Raw genomic sequence first — 23,505 nt, 5'->3', positions numbered from 1 at the left:
AAAAAATAGTGACCGAGTTCTTCTACGTTACGGTCAATAAAAGGATAACAAGTCATATTCTTGTGGTGGTAATTGCAAACACCTTGCCCAAATTGCACAAACCACAAGTCACAAACCCCATACAAACATAACGATCATTTTATTTAACATGGTATCCTTTTCACCTTTTTAATTCCTATATATCTTGTTTCAGGGTTGGTCCTATGGTCAATCCATCAGCAATTGTGCCCTCTTTTGTATCACACAAGCCACCATTTCCGTCAATTCTTTAGTCCAAATGAGCTCTTACCTCGTGTTTTGGTACCAATAGCCAAATCTATAACCCAGATTAAAAACGAGGTCATGATCTTTTTGAGGTAGAATTTTTTGGAATTCTCAGTAATTTTTTCCTGTCAGAGAGTTTTGTTTTGGAAGCTGCATGTTGTCCACTTCAACAAAAATGATGGACTTGTCAACTTGGAATGACAAGTGAAAAGCAAGGGACTTTATGGTGGTCCCTTGATTGCTCAGGTTTTTTCAAGGGGTTGGTTTTGTTTCGGGTTTTTTTTTTTTTTTTGGGGGGGGGGGTTGGGTTTGGGTTTTTTTTTTTTTTTTTGGGGGGGGGTGTCATTGGTTGTTTAGTGTTTGTGGATGTATATTAAGGAGGGTGCAGTTTACCTGATGTGTACAACAAGGAGTCAAAAGAGTTTTGCTTTTGTTTCTTTTCCTTACTTCCATAGCTTGCTTAGAGTTTTCAAGCTGCAGGTGCTTTTTTTTTTTGGGGGGGGGGGGGGGGTAAATGCTTTTTTGTTGTTTGTGGATGGTTGCAGTTCCTGATGTGTACCAACAAGGAGTCAAGATAGTTTTGCGTGTGTTTCTTTTCCTTACTTCCGTAGCTTGCTTGGATTTTTTAAGCTGTCAGTGTTTTTTTGTTTTTTTTAGGGGGGTGTAAAGGCTTGTTTGTGGATGTATTTTTAAGTAGGTTGCAGTTCCTGATGATACCAACATCGAGTCAAAATAGTTCTGCTTTCTGAAAAAGTGTTTTCCTATTAGTTTTTTCAAGCGGTCAGTGCTTTTCAGGGTGGTTGGGTGGGTGTAAAGGCTTGTTTGTTGACTGTGGGTGTATTTTGGGGGAGGTTGCAGTGTGTTTGTGTTTTCCTATTAGTTTTTTCAGGCTGGTTGGGTTTGTGTAAGGGCTTGTTTGTTGTTTGTGGATGTATTTTGGAGGAGGATGCAGTTACTGATGTGTACAATCAAGGAGTCAAAACAGTTTTGTTTTTGTTTCTTTCCTGAAAAAGTGTTTTCCTTGCTTCTGTAGCTTGCAAAGGTTTTTCAAGCGGTCTATGTTATTTTTATAGACTTGTTTGTTGTTTGATGCATATTTATACCAACAAGAAGTCAAAACAGTTTTGCTATTGTTTCTTTTCGGAAAAAAAAGTGTTTTCCTTACTTCAGTTGGCAATCAACACTGCTTAGAATTTGTTTCTCGGAGGACATGTTGTTTATCTTTCATTTTAAAGCAGGGTATAATATCATTGTGGATAGAGTCCCTTTTCCTAATGGCTATATTCAGGTATTGTTATCAGCACTGGGTGCTATTTATGTAAAAAGGAAGCTATTTAGCATGGTTGGTTGAGCAAACTTTGTCTTGTCTACCCTGATTATCTACAAGTGAGACAATGAAGTGTCTTGAAGGTCACACAACTCATCAGTCATGGTAGTTCATAGGTTTCTCTGCCAGGCTTCAAATAACAAATATATATAAGTTGAGATATTTTTCATGTTTTAAGATAAACAAGGTTTTGTAAAATTGGTTGACAAAAAATATCTAACGAACAAAAACATTCTGAGTTTCCGGTGTTAAGATATCACTGTTTCGCTATCTTACTTTTGCAAAACTGCTCTTTGTGTCTTAATGGAAAATGAGGTAGGCCAATCTTTGGGGAGGTTCCTCGTGGCAGGTTTCTCAGCTCCACTGATAAGTATTCCTGTTTAAAACCTCTCTGACCTCTCAAAAATTAAGTTCATAAAATGGCTTGTGTTTCTGGTGGATGTCCAGCAGGAAATGCCCTGGAGAGCTTTTCTTTATCAGGCAGGACCAGTAAGCTTGTCATTTCACTCGTCCCAAAACTCTTTTCACTTGTCCATACTTAATTTTTACACTTTAGAAACTCGTAATGTGATTTTCATTTTCGTAAGGACTTATTGGCAAATGAGTATTATTATTCATGGTTTATTTATTAAAACACTGCAATACAGCGGCTAAAAAGCCGAAATGCACAGTTTACAAAAAAGTCATTGAAAAACATTACTATTAAAAATATTAATGTATAAACTTAAAAAGAGCACAAAAACAATTTGATAAGATTAGAAAACCAACCATCGCTCACTTAGAAAAACCAATATAATTGTCATTAAAGTTACAGCAATGATTACTTATGAGACTAGGAGTCGCTACATGGCAAAAAAATAAAGAAATGGCAAATCACAGTTGGCAAGAACACATTTGGTAATAACAATTAGATGGCACAACTTAATTTGACCTTCATGGAGAAGATCTGCCTGCCAAACCCTTCTTCCCCAGAGGTCTCATACCAAGATAACCACAACCATCTGGGGGGACTAAACCTCCCAGTTAGGGGTTGTCACCAAATATAATCATCCGTTTGCTTTGTGGTTTTTATTCAGGGTTGAATCTGAGGTTATATCAATCCGAGTTTTGACATTGTAAGGGAGGGGGCTAACTTGGGAAATGTTATCAAGTTTACAACAGTCAGTTTTCATTTGTGTGGAGCGTTTAGTTTGATGGTTCATGTAGTTTTAGTACCATGAATGTAGTTGGCTTCAAGTTTGCTGAGGATTTAGGGTTGCTTGACCGGAGTGTTCTTTTATCATCACATGCTCCTGGATGTAGTACTAGTAGGTTTTGTTGGTAAATCTTGCCCAAACACAAGACGTCTATAAGAAAATCCTGGCAAATGTTTGTGCTCCTTATTTACATTTTACACTCGGTGTGATTGTGTTCTGGAATGGACAAATTGATCCAGTATTACTATGGGCTCGGAAGTAACTCTGGACTGCAGGCTTACAATCCCGGCCAGGCCATATCTCGTTTGGCCCCCTGCCCCACTTCAATGTTGGTTCTGATTGCACGGTTTTCTCTGTAATAGTCAACAATGAGCGGGGGGTATCGGGACTGGGGAGAGAATAATTATTGTCAATGTCAGTGGGAAGTGTACAGGAAATGGTTTTATGCAACGTTGAATGGGTTGCCTAAAGCATTTGGCCGGGATCGTAAGCCAATGATTTAAGCTTTTCACCACAAAAGTCAAAATCGGACAAGTCCCACTGTCTTTTGTAATGGTTTTCTCAATTGAATATCTGCTAGGCCACTAATCAATTTAAGAAACACAGAGTATGCCCTTGTGACCCCCATCAGCTTCAATGGCCTTAAGATAAACAGCATTCCTTTGTAAGATAAATATGTCAAGATAAGCTTCATAATTAATGTTTATAAATTCATTTTACCTCTATCCACTGTCCCAATGCAAATATGCATTAACTCCGAAATGCATGAACATTCAAACATTAATTTGTGTTTATTCACAAGCTAAACAGTTTGGGGTACTTGAGTTTTATCCGTTCCCATGGTAACACATCATGTATTCAATCAACAAACCTTGGTTCATGCCAAGTGTGGTAACCATGCAATCAAATATGTAGCAAGTGATTTAAACATAAAACTACATTTTTGAAGTGATGTCTAACACTTCAATCTCTTCATGGTCAAATTTTTTTTTTTTGTGGCAACATCAAATCGGGTCAAGGTTGACTGCATTTACATCAATAATTATTTTTTCTTTGCAATTTGTAAAAAGAAGTTTTAAAAGACAAAGTGTGGGATTGGTTATAATGATTTCATAAACCTTATTATATTAAATTTGAATTGAAAGTTCACTGATTATAAACTTAAGAACAGGGACACTATTTTTTTACAGTGTTGAGGAATAGGATGTTTTTAAATGTTCAAAACAAAGAAATGTCCACAGAGTGACTGATGGAAGTTGATGTCATTTTCTTTCACAAATTGATTGTTCAACTCAGTAGGAATGAAATAACTCTTACAGCGTGTATTTTTCTTGAAAGATAATTGGTTGTTTTGTAAATTTGTTTTCTTAATTTACAGACGTCATGTTTGTAGCTCGAGTTCATCCAACGATGCAACTAGTGGTGTCAGAATGGAGTCATATTGCCAGCCGTACTTCAAACCATTCTTCACAAGATGTCAGCCTCAGGGCTACCTCTGCACCAAATACTCGTAAGACAGGCATTATATTTTTCCTACTTAAAGCTTATTAATGATTTCTTCTTTGCCCATGGAAATAGTTGAAAAATATTATTAAATAGCCTGAAATTTCTTTTAAAAGCTACACCAAATGTGCATATAGGCGATAGGTCAGTCCTTGTACTCGATCAAATGTTCCTACTAAAAACTTACTCGGTACGAAGCACTGCAGCTTTTGATAATATATAGCATTTTGAGAAACTATTCCCTTCTAAGGAATGTGGTTTAAGAAAAGGGTTTTTCAAACAAATTCAATATATTTCAGCTACGGATTATTCTTCCTGCGTGACCGCTCTGTTTTTTTTTTTGCTATCACCATGTGAAATGAAATTGTGACTAGTGTTCCAGTTACCAATTTGAGCCTTGTATTGAGCCTTGTAACAGACAAGTTCATACTACTGGAGCTGGGTGTATACAAAGCCTTGTATTTTATCGTGATTTTTATAAACAAATTGCAGTTTTTCTCTGTTTAAAGGTTGAAGTATTTTCTCTTCACCATGCCACTCAGTTTTCGTCTATATTCTTATCCTTAATAAGCAAAGACACAAGACTTAGTCTGGGTCTGTATATTTTAAGAAATGGCCCATATCTCAATCTTGTCTGGCTCACTGCAACTGTGGTATTGAACTCGAGACATTTTGACCTTTTAGAGGAAGTTCAGTAACTGTTTGATTATGTCAAGTTAGCATTCATAGTGAGAAATGATTTTATTTAAAATGTCAGACCTGTCCCAATTGGGCAAGCATTGTGTTTTGAAGGGTGATGGTATACCAGATCCACATGACTAACTTTCAAAAAATAAGCCTCGAGAACTTGAAAAAAAAAAAGTATTTTTCCCTTGATGATTTCAAGAGTGCCTTAAAGCTACACCTTTTCTTACAATAGTTAACCATTCTTGTATTGTTGTGTCGTTATGCTGTAGTGGTGTTATTTGTAGTGGTGTTATATTTATGTTGTTGTAGATTGTATAGTGTACTTCTTTGTAAAGCGCTTAGAGAATTAAGTGTTAATTATTAGGCGCTATATAAATCGAAAGTTATTATTATTATTATTATTTTGGCATATCCCTGGATACAAACCCATTGGTCCCTAGGCCCAATATCATCAAGTTGCTTCAGCAGAAACTGTAGTCTTGGTGCAAGACGTTTCTCGTTTTCCTTTCACGCATACAGCGACCAATTCACCAACAGCGGGGCATTGTGTGGACTAAGTCAGGTGAGTCGTTGCGGTGGTGTGCATAAAAGGAAAACGAGAAACGTCTTGCACCAAGACTACAGAAACTATTGCTTACATTTCTTCTCAACTAGATACACATTAAATAGGTAGGACACCAGTCACAAATGGTACAGGTGAATGATATTTTAGCTGGTGACTTTATTCTTGTAGGCATAATAATGTAAAATTTTGCCCTGTGTTCGACCGATTGAAACAGCAATTTACATATTCCATTGGAAGGCATACAGCTTTTTGGGAATACATACAGCTTGAATATTTTTGCTTCTATTTTTCAGAACTCTTTACCGCATGGCTTACCGAACAAGAAATGTGGTTCAAGAAAATGCAGGCCCTGCCTACACATGCTGCCCAGGGTGGAGGCAACATAACCAACAAGCAACATCTTGCAATGAACGTAAGTGCCCCACCCCTGAACCACACCCCTACCCAAACCAATCTGTGTGAGCTCAACACACATTAATTTTTTATGTTAGCTTTAGATGGTACAATAACTGCATTGCATTTTTGATGATTGTTCTTAGCTTAATTTTAATATTGTTCAATTACAGTAAGCATTAAAAAACAAATATTAATTTTTAAAATTCAATTTTGTAAAGCTGAGAAATTAATCACAGCAATATAAAACTCTTCTACTGTCAAGGAGTTAGCTGAAAATTTAAACTTTTTGAAAAGTTGATGAAAACTGTAAACATTTCTCTTAAGTATCTGCTTCATTGTGAAAAGGAACACTGGAACGTCTCTTTATAATATTGTTGTTATTGTTATTTATTGTTGTTGTTGTCGTTGTTGTTGTTATTTACAGCCGTCTGCACTATAGATTGCCGTAACAATGGACGTTGTGTAGCACCAGAGTCATGCGCCTGCCCAAGTGGTTACAGTGGTCAATATTGCCAAAAAGGTGAGTAACCAAAAAGTTGCATTCACCCTTCCACACTGTTCAGCTGCTAAAACACCAGTTCAAACACTACAGGACTTTTCTAATTGACTAGTCCCGCTGGCTAGTTCAGTGTTGAAAAGCCATATTTATTTTAACAAATAGACTATTGAAAAAGCTGATGGACTAGTGAACTAACAGGCTGGCAATAGGCGCTATCCTAAAAGATATTCCGAGTACAATCTTGTAAATATAAACACTGTTTACTCAGCACTGTAGCCGCAGGCATATTACTCGGGTGTGATTGGAACCCTCGACCTTTGCCATTGAAGAGCAGATGTCTGTAACCACTAGACCACCGCGATTGCTTGTAGCTAGAGGCAAACAGAGGGTACAGCAACAATTTAAAAGCTCAACAATTATTTGCGATTGAATTTCAATATTTGTGAGTGAATCTAGAATGATTGAACGATTCATTATTTCTTAATGCAATTAAGCCATCCAGATCCAGGCCACTGAAAGACTAAACATTCCAAAACATTTCCTCTCCCCAACCCTCCCTTCACCGATTCTTGTTTTCCTTGACTTTGTTTTCCCCCGGCCTCATGCCTCCCAAGAATGTCTGTCTGCACTTAGCGCAGATTGCTGTTGTGATCATGTTTTATCTCAAAGTGCACAAGAAGCTTTGAAAGCCTAAATGTACTCAGCTATTAAAGGACCAGCCGTCGATTTCAACAAACTCTTCCTAACTTAGGATTAATCTTAGGACTTAGGATGAGTTAAATTCCGTATCCGAAGACATTACGACGCAATGATCCCGTCCTGAGTTAGGACGGGTTACCGTTGTAACTCAAACTAGGCTTAATCCTAGCACTACGTGAAATAGGCTGCGGGCAGGGCTCTCCCCAGGTTTTGCCAAAACTGGGGTATTCTGGCCCAAAATATTGGAAGTTTTTCCAAGACTTTCTGGATTAATGAGGTCCTCTTTGTAAAGGCTAAAATTTGCTTAGCATATATACTTGCTTAGTTTGTAAAGTTGCAAAGCAGAACCTTTGGAAATGCTGCTCCTATTTTATATCTGTACAATAAAATAAACTAAAAAGTTTCTCATATACTTTGATTTGTCTTACAAGGCATGGAATTTCATCTTTAATAGGGCCAAGGTTTTTGTTGATTTTGCATAGGGTACTTTCATTCGAAAGTCTATTGGAAACTTTTGAAGGGGCACGCTGCCTCTGTAGCCTCAGTGTAATTACAGGCTGGTGAAGCGCTTTCCCCTTTTAAGTGCTCTCCTTAAACTGTTCCAGAAACATCAACTACAAGTTCCCTTCATCAATCCATTTAGTTTTCAATCGCTGATTTCCTTGTATTATCCAGTGGAGGGGAAACTGTAAGGGGAGTTGACGGGTCTTATCAATTGCTCTTAAAGATCTGTCAGAGTGACTGTCAACTTGACTTACTGTAGGAGCAATAAAGGATTAAGAATGTGGACTGGGGGATTTTTAAGTTTCTGGTAGAGAGACAGGTTTGAGAGTAGCCGGGGTCAAGGGAAGTCACATTCCATTTTTTTTTTTTTTTATCAGAGTTCAGACATTTTGTTTTACCATTTAAGTCAAAGTAACCAAATTATGTCTGACTATCTCTAAATGAGTTGGGGTGGTTCTGAAAAGAACCGTTGGTTTCAACTCGACATTTCGATCAGTACTTGCTCTGATCGTCTTCCCGAGAAAGCAAACCTTTCCATATCCTATTTCCACCATGCAAAGTTTCAAATCCTAAGCTAGTTGAGTATGTCATCCTGAGCGAAGATACGGACAAAATTGGGAGAAAGGTTAGTTTTTCTTTGTTCAACCCAAAGTTTATTAATTAGTCTGAAAATAGTATGATGTCATTTTGGTAGAGTGAGAATCTATCATTAGGACTGTAAAAGGGAACACGACCAAGATAGTGAACTAGATATTATTGTGGTGGCTGTACGATAAACATTATCATGAATATGCAGGCAAATAGACCTTTATTACACTGCCACCATCTTGGTCTTTTTCCCTGTATCCAGTAAAGGCAACGGATGCAAATTACAAAAAGGAACCAGACTATTTATTCTTCAAGCCTCAGTTTGGTGACGCTGATTTGAATGGGAGAAAATCAAGATGGCCTCACATGATAAAGGTCTATTAAACCTGAGAAGTCTTAGTAACTTTCAGTTCTTTGTTGTGTACCTGGTGCCAGTAACCAGTCCCCCCCCCCTTAACTCTCCTCCAGTGCAGTCCCTATGGCATATATAAGTCTGTCATGTCACTATATTTTTACCCTTAGCCTTAATTTCCCCCACATGTTTGGCTTCTTACCGATTCATTGGACAGGAGTAGACTGTTTGTTTCATTCACGCAGTCACCTTAACCGACTGAAACTCTGCACTGATTCTTAGATAAATTCAGGCTCCACATCAATTGTCTACATTTCTATTTTTGGTCGGTGATGTCGTTGTAATCGGTAGATAACTTGGGACAGGGGATAAGTCAAGCTTGAGAGAGATAAGACGTGGTGGTTTTCCAGTCAATGGTAGCAGAGTTCTAGGGTCAGTGGTTCCCATTGGGGATTGGGAGTGAAGGGGGTTATCAGAGGAAGCATGTTGTCCCAGGTACACACTAGGTACATGGTGATTTGCCTGCCGGAATGGTCATAGTACAGTGGAGACCGCCTGGGTGAAATGCGAAGTCACGACAGGGATGTTAAAGGAACACGTTGCCTTGGATCGGAAGAGTTGGTCTATTCAAAGCGTTTGTAAACGTTTGTTATAAAATGCATATGGGTGGAAAGATGTTGTAAAAGTAGAATACAATGATCCACACAAATATGCCTCGAAATTGCATGGTTTTCCTTTTAGTTACCTCGTCGACAAACCCGGTCGGCCAAGCGGCCATTTAGGGGAGTCCAATTTTTGACTCCCATAAATGGCCAAATGCTTTCAAAGACCAACTCGTCCGATCTAAGGCAACGTGTTCCTTTAACAAATGCATCTTTCCAACATTTGCATCTTTCCAACATTTGCATCTTGCATTCAGGGAGATTTAGTTGATATATGGTTTGCGGTAACACCATGTGTGTATCTACTTGCCAGGTAGAGTTTGTTCTTAGAGAACTGTCTTTCTGTATTCTACTACCGCGGAGTAGATTTGTCGGATGTTTGGGAGACTTCTGAAAAGAACTGTCCTGCTTTTTAACTACTACCCGGGCAGAAGGTATAGAAAATTGGCTGAGACTACTACACTTTAGCTTATAGGATCGTAATTAACTGCATTATCGCGGAGTCAGTTCTTGAAATTGGGGATTTACATGTAGTTAGCAATCAAGGAAGGGAGATATTTAGAGTTACATTCAACATAAATAAAAGGACAAAGTTTCCATAATCTGTATTCATCAGAAAAATTGGTTTATTTTCGGGGAACTTTCTGCAGAATCAGGGAGAGATGACTGCCCTGTCATGACCTGGATTTTCAGAAGATTTGTTGGCGAATCAATTCTTGCTGTCACACAATATAAAGATCGCTCTCTGTAATTATGAAGGTTCTTATCAAAGCTGGTGGTGTAATAACTCATTCTTTAGATCAGCCACTGAAAGCACTCATGCATTGGGCAGAACTCCTCCCTACCCCACCCAAACAAACCCATTCGCTTTAATCAACATTTCACTACAACATCAAATACCAACAATCATTTGTTCTTGTGTCAATTTCAGTTAGTTGTTCAGTGGAATGCGCTAATGATGGATACTGCCGAACACCAGATACATGTACATGTTCGGGAGGATGGCAGGGAGATACATGCGAAGAACGTAAGTCAAAGATCGGCAGATGCATGGACAAATTAAAAGTCCTTTTCCACAAATGAGTTGGGTTTTAGATCTTCCGTGTTGTTTACAGGCTTCAGGTTTGCGAGTGATTAAGTTCACTTATGAGGCATCCTTGGTTTCTTTACCAGAAATATATAGTAATAATAATAATAAATAATGATGTTGAATGGGTCAAGTATGCCCTTGTGCTCTCTTTCAAAATACATTTTGTAGTTGATATTCTGTTAGGTCTTTTCCTAAGATATATCTGACCAGTTAATGACCCTTTTCATCCCGTTATATTAGCCTTATGTCTTCGTCCATGTGAGAATGGCGGTAGTGTCCCTCCAGACTCCAGATCTCTCTTGTTTTCCTTTTCAAAATAAATTTTGCAGTTGAGATTCTATGTTGTCTTTTCCTACAGTATTTTTGACCTGTTTGTGACCCTTTTTCCCCATTTATTTTAGCCTTATGTCTTCGTCCGTGTGAGAATGGAGGTAGATGTGTGTCTCCAGACTCCTGTGCTTGCCCCAATGGATGGTCCGGACAGTATTGTCAAGATGGTAAGACTCTTATCCATCCCTAATCCAGCTTAAAGATAATCCTAGTCCTGAGATTAAGCAAGGGGGGACCCTTTTAATGCAAAGGAAAGCTTGTTGATTGAATTCTTAGGTTTATACCTAAGGGATTTGTTGCCAAAAATTTTTTAAGAATCCTCAGTGATTGACAAATAGATAAAACTTTAATGCCAAGTCTCTTTGGCAGCTACTCAGATTTAGAATATGTTCATTTACATTTTACACTCAAATTCATTGCAAATGATTTTTCTCTTTGTTTGTTTTATTTTATTTTATTGTTTCATTTAAATGTCTCTTACAGTACGTCTAAGGATTCCTCAATAGCAACAAATAATTTCAAAACTTATTGTAAATTTTACCAAATATTCCCCTCAATTTTCCCTTGAAAGTGAAGAATTTTATTTATTTATTTGTTTATTTATTTATTTATTTATTTATTTATTTATTTATTTATTTATTTATTTATTTATTTATTTATTTATTTATTTATTTATTTATTTATTTATTTATTTATTTATTTATTTATTTATTTATTTATTTATTTATTTATTTATTTATTTATTTATTTATTTATTTATGTATTTCATTACACATCCACCAGCAATTTTATGCAATCACCAATAACAGGATGGCATCAAATTAAAATGTTCAGTTTTGAGATCTGAGAGAAAACTTCAACTTTTACAGATGGAAAATTTGAAAATCTAACACATTTTGCAACTGGAGCCATTGGTCACTCACTCCCAAGTTTACGATACTACTGGGAAGCAGTAGCCGGGGGATCACCTCATTAAAACTACAAAACTGTACTTCCAAAGAGGCATTTCAAACATCATATTTAATACTTAAAGGAACACATTGCCTTGGATCGGTCGAGCTGTTCTTTGAAAAGCGTTTATAACTTTTTGTTATGAAATGCATAAGGTTAGAAAGATGCTTTAAAAGTAGAATACAATGATCCACACATATTTGCCTTGAAATTGCGTGGTTTTCCTTTTACTTTGCGAACTAACATGGTCGGCCAATTATATGGCCAACAGTGTTCGAGTGATACTTGTGTGGATCATTGTATTCTACTTTTAAAATATCTTGCTAATCATATGCATTTTATAACAAACGGTTTCAAACGCTTTTTGTAGACCAACTCGTCCGATCCAAGGCAACGTGTTCCTTTAATTATACAATTGATTGTGATCTTGGTTTGTGATTCCTAGATGTGAATGAATGTCAGACGGATGCTCATGGATGCCATCATCGTTGTAAGAACGCTGAGGGTTCTTATACATGCTCATGCCATCCGGGATTTACTCTCGATGCGGATGGATTATCCTGCTCAAGTAAGTCTTGTTTTATCCTAAGAAAGGGATTAGGAAAGAGATGTTATTGTTGTGATACAGAGGGTACGTTCAGACGTGAGGTTAAACTAGTCCTTAATCCGAGCACCGCGGGTGTCCAAAAGATAAACATGACTTAGTCCAAAATTGGCTTGCGTTCACACAGTGAGTTTATTCTGGTCAAGCGGACTAAACTAGCCCACGATGTTGATTATTGGGTCATGCATCGGCGAACCTTACCATTGCTGGTTCCGGTTTGTTACATTGTCCATGCGTTTTCCACAGGGTTTCGATCCGCTATCGTCTCTACGAACCTCATGGTCATCATGTATTCCATCATTAAAGACGGCTAAATCACTTCATATCCTTGCTTGGCCCCAGCACAAACGCAATTCTATTGTGCCCGCTGAAGTTTCCGTTCCGCACTGCCCTCGATGAACGAAACATTTACACGTTGTTGTTGAAAGCTTCAAATTATTTTCGAGTGTGAACTTTTGTAAATATATCACAACTTAGTCATTGAGAAGTCGTAGCCTACACACATTCTCATGTGTTACGTTAAAAATTGTTTTTCAATTCAACATTAGTCTGCTACTCGTATAACTGTTACGTAAAGTTGTTGAGGGCAGGAACCAGATACAACCCAGTTTTCGAACCCAAACTTTGGTCTTAATTGTCGATCCCGTGTGTGTAGCTTAGCTGTGATTAGATGCCACTTTCTTCAAAGCAAAACCCGTTCGTTATCATAAAGTAGCGTTGCACACAGAAGAAGTGAATTTAAAAACTAAATAGTGCTACTAAAAATGAGAACTTGTTTTTGTGCGACGTCCATTTCAAACATTTTCGGCGAAGGTGAATACCGGGACCCCAACACTTAATGGTAACATAAAGGGAAGGCAGCGGAGAGACGCAAGGAGATATTATAGTATAGCTCCATAGATTCATGAAGACACCACCGATCGCTGCCGATCCATCCATACACGTGGAATGACGTCACCTTTGTTGCCGCGGTCATTTGGGCTAAAATAGACCGGAAGTAGCAGGTCAGTTGCGTTCCAACGATGGTTTACTGGGCCTCGCAGCGGGGGGTTGGTCGTAAAACCTGGGCTAAGTTAGGCTAGTCCACCAATTTTTGGGGTTAAGTTTAGCCCAGCTCAGTGGGTCAAATTAACCCTCGGGGACCAGAATATTGCGTTCCCACGCAGGGTTAGTTTAGCACTTTTGGATTAAGGACTAGTTTAACCCCACGTCTGAACGTACCCAGAGAGAAGTAATAAGAGGTAGAAGCAATGTAAGAAAGTACTGAAGACATTATAACAAGAAGACAAGAGAGTCACAAGACAAAATAAGTTCCCCCGAACAACCAAGGAAGTTCCCAAGAAAGACAAGAAAGTTGCCCAAAAATACAAGAATATTCCTCAGAAATACAAAAAAAGTTCTTAAGAAAGACAATTTTCAAAAGCTATAAAAAGGTTGTCAATAAATACAAGGAACTTTTTATTTATTTTGTTTAAACACAAGAGACTTCTCAAGAAATACTAGAAGTAAATTAAAAGAACTATAAGTATGTTTTCATGAAGGAATAGAAACTTCTTAAGAAATTTAAAGTTTGAATCATTCCACTGGGGGATAAGAGACAGGATGAAAAATTAGAAATTACCAAACACTGATGTACTGATAAGGTTACTAGGCACATAATCCTTTTGGATTATGGCTTTTGGTCTTAGGTTTGTTCATGACAAAGTTAATAATGGAGACATAATCTTCCCGACCATGAAAAGGGGAAGTGTTTTGTCTTAAAGTGGCTTGAAAATTTTCTACTGAATTGCTTGAGGAAATTGCACTAGTGTTTTACCCTATGGGATTTTCTGTTGAACACACACACAAAGTAAATTATTTATTATGAGGAAACATGTAGATGAACAGGAACTTAGCATAATGTGTATCAAATTAATGCAAAAGATCATCAGGCGCGTGATTTCTCAGGATTTTCATGTTTTGGGGATTTTCTTTTAATCTCTTTGAGCCTTCCAATTTTCTTGAACGAAGTTAAACAGTCACCAAAGGGAGAAAGAAACAGTGTACTTTGTGTCCGAACCTGTAGGTTTGTAGTGAGACACGTATTCTTTTTAGCCTCCTGAAGTGTAATGTCGGGGAGGTTCTGGGTCTAGAACTAGGGGGAACCCAGGCCAGAAAGCCATTTTCAGAATTGTTCACCTTCTGACTATTTCCAAGGCAGTCAATAATGCATGTTATTGTAACAGACATGTAGTAATACAGGAAAGACAGGAACACTGTTTCAGACCATGGTGGGAAGGATATAAGTTAATTGGACTATTATGGGAAGTTTTGATGGTATTGTTAATGTCTCTTCCTAGTTTGTCTGGCCTGCAGTCCTGAGTACGTCGCACTCCAAGATAAAGTCAATCGAATTGAACAGGTTAGTAATATCTTAGATTCTCACCTTAATCTTTATTTTCTGCCTCCGGTTCCTTACAGCAACTCTTTTTATTTTGGCTGTGGCAATTTCTTTTGATTGATTGCTTTTATATTCCTATTTCCCTCTTATGTTTTTTTTTTTAAATCTGATTTCCAACTTGTTTGCCCTTGGAAAAATCAGCAAAATATTTTATTAAATGGCCTTTAAGGTCTATAAAAAGCCTACACCATTTGTTCAGCCCTTGTACAAAGTGTTTTAGTTTTTGCCCAAGAGCCAAACATCATGCCTTGATATAGCACAAACCAAATGCATCAGAAAGAATAAAGTTTTAATAAGTTTTTGGGTAAGCAAAGAAAAAGAACATAGCAACTAGCAGTTGTTCGGCTTAAGTCTAAAAGCTAAGCAGTTCTTCTAGAGTGGTTTTAAAAGATTTTGCATTTCTTGTATGAAATTGTGTAAAAGTTCAAAAACACTTTAATAAAAGAACTGGAAAGTGCTGTGACTACATGTATCTGATTAGGATAAAGGACTGAAATGATTCTCTATAAAAGAAAGAATGTTCTCCCACACACTGCTGAGAAACTGATACAAATTCCTCATATGGTACATTCTTGAATCTGGAATCACTTAAAGGCAACCAATGGTCATTGATGATCAATTACTGACTGTACAACAATGTCTCAGGGCCATCTAATTTGTCCATTCTCACCAGACATCCAATTATTCTATTGATGGCTAAATTGAAGGCCACTTTAGCTTAAACCTCCTCAACTCAATCCCGTTCCCCCCAAATCTTGTAGCCTGAGTGTGTTTTCTTGGACTGAAATTTGTTCCAATCCTGGGGCTAAATCATCTGGAAGAAATTAGAAAGTTACAAAGTGACTGTAACTGACCCTTCTTTAAAATCATCATGCCGGTTTGTCCAGTCTGTTCTGTGATGAAATCATTTTTTTCTTTTTTTTCCCATTTCTGGTGCATACCTTCCTCTATATGCTTTATTAAAATCATCTGGAAGGAATAAGAAACATTACAAAGTGATTGTAAATTATCATTCTTCAGAATCTATGATGAAATCATCGTTTTTCTTTTCCCAATTCTCATGGCATTTCTTTATCAAGAATAAAAGTTATATACTTTATGTATGTATCTCAGAATACTTACTCAATCATTTGCAAGAGGTAAAAGAGAATCATACACAATACAAAGGGATTTTCAAGGAACTCCTTGAGCCTTTCAAGGGAAATAATTTATAACGGGCAATGAATAACTCGCCCGCATTCCCTGAGGCAAGTCGGCACCAATTATGAGGAGTGGAGTGGGTAAAAAACAAACTGATTTTTGTCAGTTTTGTGTCTCTTCAACAACAGTCATCATTATCATCAATTACTGTGGCCGTCAATCATTTTCGCTTCAATTTGTGCAAAGGTATCAGCCAAAGAAATATGTTTGTTTCGTTACATGCAGGGAAGATAGAGGGTAGGTAGCTTGGGGAAAACATATATTTTAGGACTGTATTTACATGGTAACTTGTGGTGTAAACTGTGTTTTCACTATTCTTCTGGAACAATTTTACTTAGTGAATTTAAAAGTATGAATAAAGTGGAATCCTCAAGCTCTAAAAGTCATTGAAATAACTCAAGAAAAAGCCTTGAATCACCCCTCTCTATGAGCAAAATATCTACATACATGTATAATCAGGCATGTGAGATTTCCTCTTTTCAGCTAAGTTCCTCTTTTTTGGTTTTGATTTTCCTCTTTTTTTTACTTTACTTTCTGTGTACAAAAGTATAGGAATATAATCTTTTCCTCGTTTTTACTTGCCCGGTTTACTCTTTTCCTCTTTTTTTTCATGGATATTTTCTCACATGCTTGTATTATACAGTGACATAACTTAAGAAAAGTACTCCCAGAGTTGTTTGAATACTCGCAAGACTAATCTACCTGTTTAAAATTTGGTATTGTGGTCAGCACACCCAACGCAATCCCTGTCTATCCTTGCTCCATGGTCTATCTAATATCTTTACTTCAAGACTTGAGCTGTCAAGATGACCATAGAGTAAATACTGTATTGAAGTGAACATTCCCTAGTTGGATATGTGTAAACTGGAGTGGCATCTCCAGTCAGGCAGATATGTGTCATTCACATCACAAGACAAACCAAGGTTAAACCATTAAGAAACAAACATGTTGGATATATTAATGCAACATCCATCCCCTCCCTCTGGTGTTCAAACTTCAATAAACACAACCCCCAACCTGTAAACAATAAATTTAAATTTGGGCCTTGGGGAGGGGGATCGAACATAAAGCCATTGCCCCAGATTTTTTAATGCTTCAAACCTGTGAAAACTTGGGGGCTCAAATCCATTTTGTGAGTCGGCAGATGATAGTGAGAAAATATGCACAATTTTCAGCATGTAAAGACCATAAGAAATTGTCCTTCAATTTTGAAACTACCGAAATAAGCAACAGCATTTGTTTAGGTTTGCAGATACAGTTTTTTTGCAGTGGGAAAAACCATCACAAAATACATTGTTCTAGTATAAAGTGTCATAATCAGAAAGCTTTCAGACTCAAAGTAAACAATGATATTTTATCCTCACCGCCTGTTTAAAGGGACATTGCCTTGCAAAGCGTTTGAAACCGTTTTTAATAAAATGCATATGGTTAGAAAGATGTTTTAAAAGTAGAATAGAACGATCCACACAAATATGCCTCGAAATTGCAAGGTTTTCCTTATACACCGTAAACTAACACGGCACACCATTTTGTGGAGTCAATTTTTTGACTGCATAAAATGGCCGACCTTGTTATGTCGCAAAGTGAAAGGAAAACAACGCAATTTCGTGGCATGTTTGTGTGGATCATTTATATTCTAGTTTTGACACATCTTTCCAATCATATCGATATTTATAACAAAAAAGTTTCAAACGCTTTTCATGGACCATGGACCAAAGCGACCGATCCAAGGCAACGTGTCCCTTTAATACTTTTAATAATCATTGAGCTTTCAGATTGAAACTTATCAATCTGGACAATTACATACCGGTGCTTTTTATACAAACAACTAATGAGGGACAAGGGTTACCAATGTTATTATTGTCGCATTCCCTCATGTAGCTTTCAACATTCCTTGTATAAAGGGGGTCTCACTCTGTGATCCTTAAGATGTAATGATCAAAACAATTCATCAAAAACAAATGTGATCAAGTGTTTTTATCTTATAAACCTAAACCAATTAACATTCTTGATGTATGCTGTACCCTGAACTGAATGAACTGTCATCAAACTACTGCAATTGAAGATAAGATCAATTTATAATTGCCTGTTCAGTTCAATTTATTTCCACCCAAATCTGTTTGCTTTTACAATAATACATTGTGTTGGTTCAAACAAAGCAAAATTGACTCTCCAAAAGCATTTTTAGACTTCGCTGTTATTTTGCGCTATATAAAAACTGTTCATTATCACTACTATTATTAGAGCGTTTTCGGTTTCCCTGTTAATAAATATTTTTGTTTAGGGTTGCCATCGGTACTTTAGATACAATGCAAAGATTGAGTAGTGGGAGTCTCCAAAGTGCGAACTTGTTGGGTGGAGACCCCTGATATTTATGTAACTGGGTTAAGGAAGTACTGAGTAAGGAACCTACCTGGTCCTTATTGTTTGCTAATGAAGATGACATTTGTTATAGATACCTATAAATCTGTACTTGTTGACCCCTTCTGCCTCAAAATGAACACAAAGCCTGTGTGCTCCATTTTTCAAAGGGCAGGGGCACCAAGGCATTTTCTCCTTTAAAGAAACCTTATGAGGAGATTGAACATTTCTACTGGAGCATTTCAAGGGCACCAAGGCAATGATCAGGGCCCAATTTCATGGCTCAGCTTACCGTAAGCACAGAATCGGCGCTAACGGAACGAGGGAATTCTGTGCTTACGGCAAGCGTATTTCACGAGTTAGCAGCGATTTTTTTACTTCTGCGCGTGCATACTCCACATCACTAGGCATTCTACGCTTACAAGGCTAGCGCAGAAATTTGGCGCTTGCACGTAAGTGGGGGATCGGGATCGTAAGCGCAGAATTCGGCGGCAAGCAGAGCCATCGAATTGGGCCCTGGAGGCATTGAGGCAATCGTTGAAGTATCAGGCCTGGTTCACCGTACTTTACAACAAAATGTGCTTCATTGGGTAATTTTGAAAGATTGCCAGACTTAGAACTGGTCAATGACAATTCTTTGAACTTCAAGAGATTATGAGCTGATCAGGATGTAACCATTTATTTTGTCGGGTTTAAAGAAAATTCAATAGTGGCAGTTGAGTAGCTTTTCAATCAAATGTTTAAAAATTGGATCTAACTTGAAACTTGTGTCTCAATATGAAGGCATTACATGCAGGGATTCCTTACCATGAAAGGGTTCTTAGAAACACTGTACGTAAGTCAGTTTTATTTCAAAAACGCTGAAAATGTCTTGAAAATTACAGCTCTTGCAAAATCGCTATGATAGAAGTAGAAAAAAATGTGTCAAAATGACACTCCAACCTTTGCTTTGTTCAGGAATTATGATTAAATGAATTCCCTTCAGGTCATTGTGCTCATTTCACTCAAGTTTTACCTCGAATCAAAATACATCGCCATAGAAACATATGTTTACTTTTGTTGGAAATATACCCAACATTCCAAACACATTGAACCGTGAAGTAGGATGCATGAAAGTTGGCAATGCATGAAATATGAATGCACCCAAGCAAATGTTTAGGGTTTTTTTTAGCAAAGATGTCACACAGAGTTTGTGATTTTGTAGTAGAATGGTCTTTATGATAGAACTAACATTTCATACTGGGAAAGAGGTGCTTTATATAACAGATAATGAAAAGGAATCTGCCAGGGCTTTGTATCAAAATGTAAAAGGTGTTTGGACATGCAGAAAAATGATCATACCCGTGAATCAGAAGTTGGTGTCACATTTCTTGCTTTATAAATCCAGCTTGATCCCAATGGCACAAAGGTGATGATCACAGAAACTTGCTTAGCACCAATACATCTTGCTTTGCAGAAATGGTTAACTAGGCAAAACGCGTTTCAGGCGCTCTGTTTTAGCTGGTGTCCTGTATAGTTTGATGCTTTGCATTGTTGTTTTGCTTAACAGTTTTGTTAGATTGAGCCAAGAGTATCCCCATGGTGGGAAATGTTTAGATTCTTTTAAACTCCTCTGCTTAGAGCTTCTGCTTTAACTGCCTCTAATTATATTGGCTTCAAATTTGTCGATACATACCTGTATGAAACCAGTCTTAAAACAGGATGAAAATTTCATCTCGTGGAAGATCATGGTTTCAAAAGATACTGGGGTATATGAGAATGTAAAATTCTGTGTTACCAGTAGGCCAAGTGGCTGTGCATCAGCCAGTGTCATTTAGATTGTCCTGAAATGGCTAGGAATAAATCACTGCAACAGAGAAACGTGTTATATTTCATAAAAGTATTTAATAAACGAAGTTAATATTCTTGTCTTCTTAATTTGGTTTCTTCAGGACATGGGAGTGATGCAGGCTAAGAATGTGAGCCAACCGTCTCAAGCAGATCAAGGTAGTCTTCCACTCAATGATATGCAGTTATCACAGCTTGAGCTCATCACATCACTCAGTGAACAGATATCAATGCTTGAAGAGAGACTAGATGACTGTAAGTAGCTACAGGTCAAAGGTTAACAAGTTGTGCCTGAAAATAGCACAGTTTTGTAAATATGCCAACCCAACGTACAGTTAAGCTGAATTGAAAATATTTAATGTGAATATGACATTCCAGTTTACCTACCTTACAATGATATTGTGCACATTCTGTGTAAGTTGTTTCAACCTTCAGTTCAACTTTTGAAGTAACATGGGTGCTTAGTTTGGGCTCAATGAGCATACCTGTTTGGGGCTCACGCTTATAAGCTTTGGCTCTTAGTGAGCTCCCCTGCAGTATCCCAAAAGTGTTTTATTTACCTGGCTAAACTGTATTATTGTTGAAACATGTCGCACATATTATTGCCTGTATAATATTTGATATTGTGGAAACTAAATAAACCTTGAACGTCCCACATCTCCACCCCCACAACTTCACCCTACAAACGCCTGTCTGAAGCTCCTCATATCTGCAAATCTTTATCTTAGTTTATATTTGTATCCTTCCAGGTACTTGTAAGGATTACCGGAGTGGTCTAAGACAGATCCCAAGACGAAGAATAAACAGAGAGAGAAGATCAGATGAAGGACGAAGGAAACAATCAGAGAATACAAATATCTAATGGAATCATTTGTTGTTTCTTTTATTTCTGTTTTCATTTCTTTCAAAGCTGTTGCACACAGGGTCTAAACCTTTATCATTTTATCAACTGGCCTTATAAGTTTTTGAGATGAAATGAATGATTGTTTGTTTGCAAACATTAAAGGACTCTTGTACAATAAGCCAATACAATAAGCCAATTTGTGACTTAAGAAGTCAAGGTACCAAACGTTATTCAAAGTCTGATTCGCAAGTGGGGTTTAAGACGAGTTCAGGCTGGTGCTCTGGTAAATTGTATCACAGGAACCAAACATAGCCTTAATATCGTAATAACCAATTAACAGGTATGTGCATTGGACAATTTCATATTGCCTTGACTAATTCTAATTGGTCAATAAATGAAGATTTGAATATCAACTTCTTATTGGTTAAATCATGGAGGTAGAAATCACTGATATTTATTTGGGTTTCTATTCTTTATTGCAAAAATGCGCTCCAAATGTGAACTTGTTTTAGGTAAACAAATATTAGATTTCAAATTTATTTCATTGACAGTCTTCTATCTAACAGGAGGACATACAAAAACAAAAATATGTAAATATAGTATACACTTAATTAACCAACACATTTTTGTTAAATGTTTTTCAAAATTGTGTGCACTGTAGGACTGCATAGATAGAAATAAGCAACTGCCAACAGTTTTTTCAAATTCTATTTTCTAGGCTTTGGAAGTAAGCAGATGGAAAACTTTCTCTTGTGGATTGGTACTGTTTGAGTCAAATTTCAGATTGGTTATGTTGGGTTTTTTCCTCAATTTTCAATCCGTACTTTGTCAGTAAAAGTTTTTACTGAAATGTGAAAGAGTTCAACCGGTAAGAGGACAGTATTATGTGGAAGGAATGTACTGTACATAAATGGGTTACTATGCAATTTTGAATGTAAATAAAATGTGTTTTTTAAGTTTTATGGCCAGGAACTGATTTCATAGAGTTGCTTAAGCAGAAAATATTGCTAAAATCTTTTCTTCTTAGCAAGTATAGCAGGATACCAGTCACAGACTATACAATATTGGCTGGTAACCTTATTCTGGAAAGCATAATTTATTGTGTTGTGCTTAATAATACTACCAGGTTTACTATTTGATGGCCAATTTCAAAACTTTGTACAAAAGGATTTTAAAGCTTCAAAGTTTATTTGAATGTTGGGGCTCTACCTAAGTGGTTGAAGAGCGTTGTATAAAGGGATCACTTAATTAGTAACTTGTACAAATAATTTTGAACTAATAATAATAAATAATAATTTTTGTTAAAAAAACTAGTTTAGTTTAAAAGTTTTGGTTGAATGTGTTTGCCTGATTAAGGGAGTCGCCAAAGCACAGAAGCAAGGTTTAAGGGAGTCACCAAAGCACAGAAGCAAGGTTTAAGGGAGTCACCAAAGCACAGAAGCAAGGTTTAAGGGAGTCACCAGAGCACAGAAGCAAGGTTTAAGGGAGTCACCAAAGCACAGAAGCAAGGTTTAAGGGAGTCACCAAAGCACAGAAGCAAGGTTTAAGGGAGTCACCAAAGCACAGAAGCAAGGTTTTAAATTATTTAAGTCTAACATTGATACGTAAGTATTTTTCAGATGATATTATGTAAGTATGGGGAAAGGAAGGATTTGTGTTCATTGTTTATAAATTGTGAATGGATTGGTGAATTCACCATGGGGGAAAATGCATTTCTTTTATTCAATAATTGTGAAAGTTAAAAGATATTTAGTTGTCGTGAAAGGCAAAGTGTTACTTTGGTTTTAGGAATTGTTTGATTGATTTAATCCTAGATAAATGTAGATAATGTACAATAAAACTAACCTGTGAAAATTTCATATCAAAAGGTGGTAGTGTTTTTGAGATATCGCAAACAAATTCAGCTGGAAGAATAATCTGAAATTGGAACACAGTCTGAGAGAAGTTTTGTTTTTTCATCTTAAAATGTTTTTGGATCCCTCTTTGTAAAGGCAGTGGACACTATTGGTAATTACTCAAAATAATTATCAGCATAAAACCTCACTTGGTAAAGAGTAATGGGGAGAGGTTGATAATATAAACCATTGTGAGAAACAGCTCCCTCTGAAGTGACATAGTTTTCGAGAAAGAAGTAATTTTCCACGAATTTGATTTCGAGACCTTGGATTTAGAATTTGAGGTCTCGAAATCAAGCACCAGAAAGCACACAACTTCGTGTGACAAGGGTGTTTTTTATTTCATTCATAACTCGCAACTTCGACGACCAATTGAGCTCAAATTTTCACAGGTGTGTTATTTTATGCATATGTTTAGATACTCAAAGAAGTGAGAAGACTTTGACAATTACCAAAAGTGTCCACTGTCTTTAAAGCCACCTTCCTTTCAAGGGAATCGTTTTCTCAATGTTTTCATTTTAAAACGGCTGCAGTTTTTCTTACCAAGTAACTTTGTTACTGTAATTAATTGTGGCAAAATTACCAAAGGTATATATCTTCTTTTTAAGCTGAACAAGTCTTCCAATTGTCTTCCAACTTTGTGATTTTTAGATTAGTGCCTTATTTACTGGACTGTTAAATTATTGGAGTTGAACAAGATAAATGTTGTAGTATTTTTTAG

At 37.0% G+C, this 23,505-nt stretch overlaps 1 protein-coding gene across 3 annotated transcripts in view; it reads left to right on the top strand.

Annotated features, from left to right (window-relative positions):
- Nucleotides 1-22,905, top strand: part of LOC117303350 (epidermal growth factor-like protein 7) — a 31,224-nt gene extending 8,319 nt beyond the window's left edge. Inside the window, exons 2-12 of one of the 3 annotated variants that reach the window (XR_004520501.1) lie at nucleotides 4,166-4,297; nucleotides 5,836-5,954; nucleotides 6,363-6,458; nucleotides 10,174-10,269; nucleotides 10,734-10,829; nucleotides 12,059-12,181; nucleotides 14,557-14,618; nucleotides 19,002-19,049; nucleotides 20,150-20,300; nucleotides 20,795-22,430; nucleotides 22,463-22,905. Coding sequence is in view for 2 of the 3 variants with exons in the window: in XM_033787518.1 (XP_033643409.1) it covers nucleotides 4,166-4,297; nucleotides 5,836-5,954; nucleotides 6,363-6,458; nucleotides 10,174-10,269; nucleotides 10,734-10,829; nucleotides 12,059-12,181; nucleotides 14,557-14,618; nucleotides 19,002-19,049; nucleotides 20,150-20,300; nucleotides 20,795-20,907 (1,036 nt within the window). In the remaining variant the exon portion in view is untranslated. Of the gene's footprint in view, nucleotides 1-4,165; nucleotides 4,298-5,835; nucleotides 5,955-6,362; nucleotides 6,459-10,173; nucleotides 10,270-10,733; nucleotides 10,830-12,058; nucleotides 12,182-14,556; nucleotides 14,619-19,001; nucleotides 19,050-20,149; nucleotides 20,301-20,794 lie in introns of all 3 variants that reach the window. The other 2 variants (XM_033787518.1, XM_033787519.1) reach the window with 2 other exon arrangements.
- Nucleotides 22,906-23,505: the final 600 nt, after the last annotated feature.

This window comes from Asterias rubens, chromosome 19 (genome assembly GCF_902459465.1).
Source record: "Asterias rubens chromosome 19, eAstRub1.3, whole genome shotgun sequence".
NCBI lineage: Eukaryota > Metazoa > Echinodermata > Asteroidea > Forcipulatida > Asteriidae > Asterias > Asterias rubens.
The sequence above is the reverse complement of the archived record's forward strand: the minus strand, read 5'-3'. Positions and strand labels throughout refer to the sequence as shown.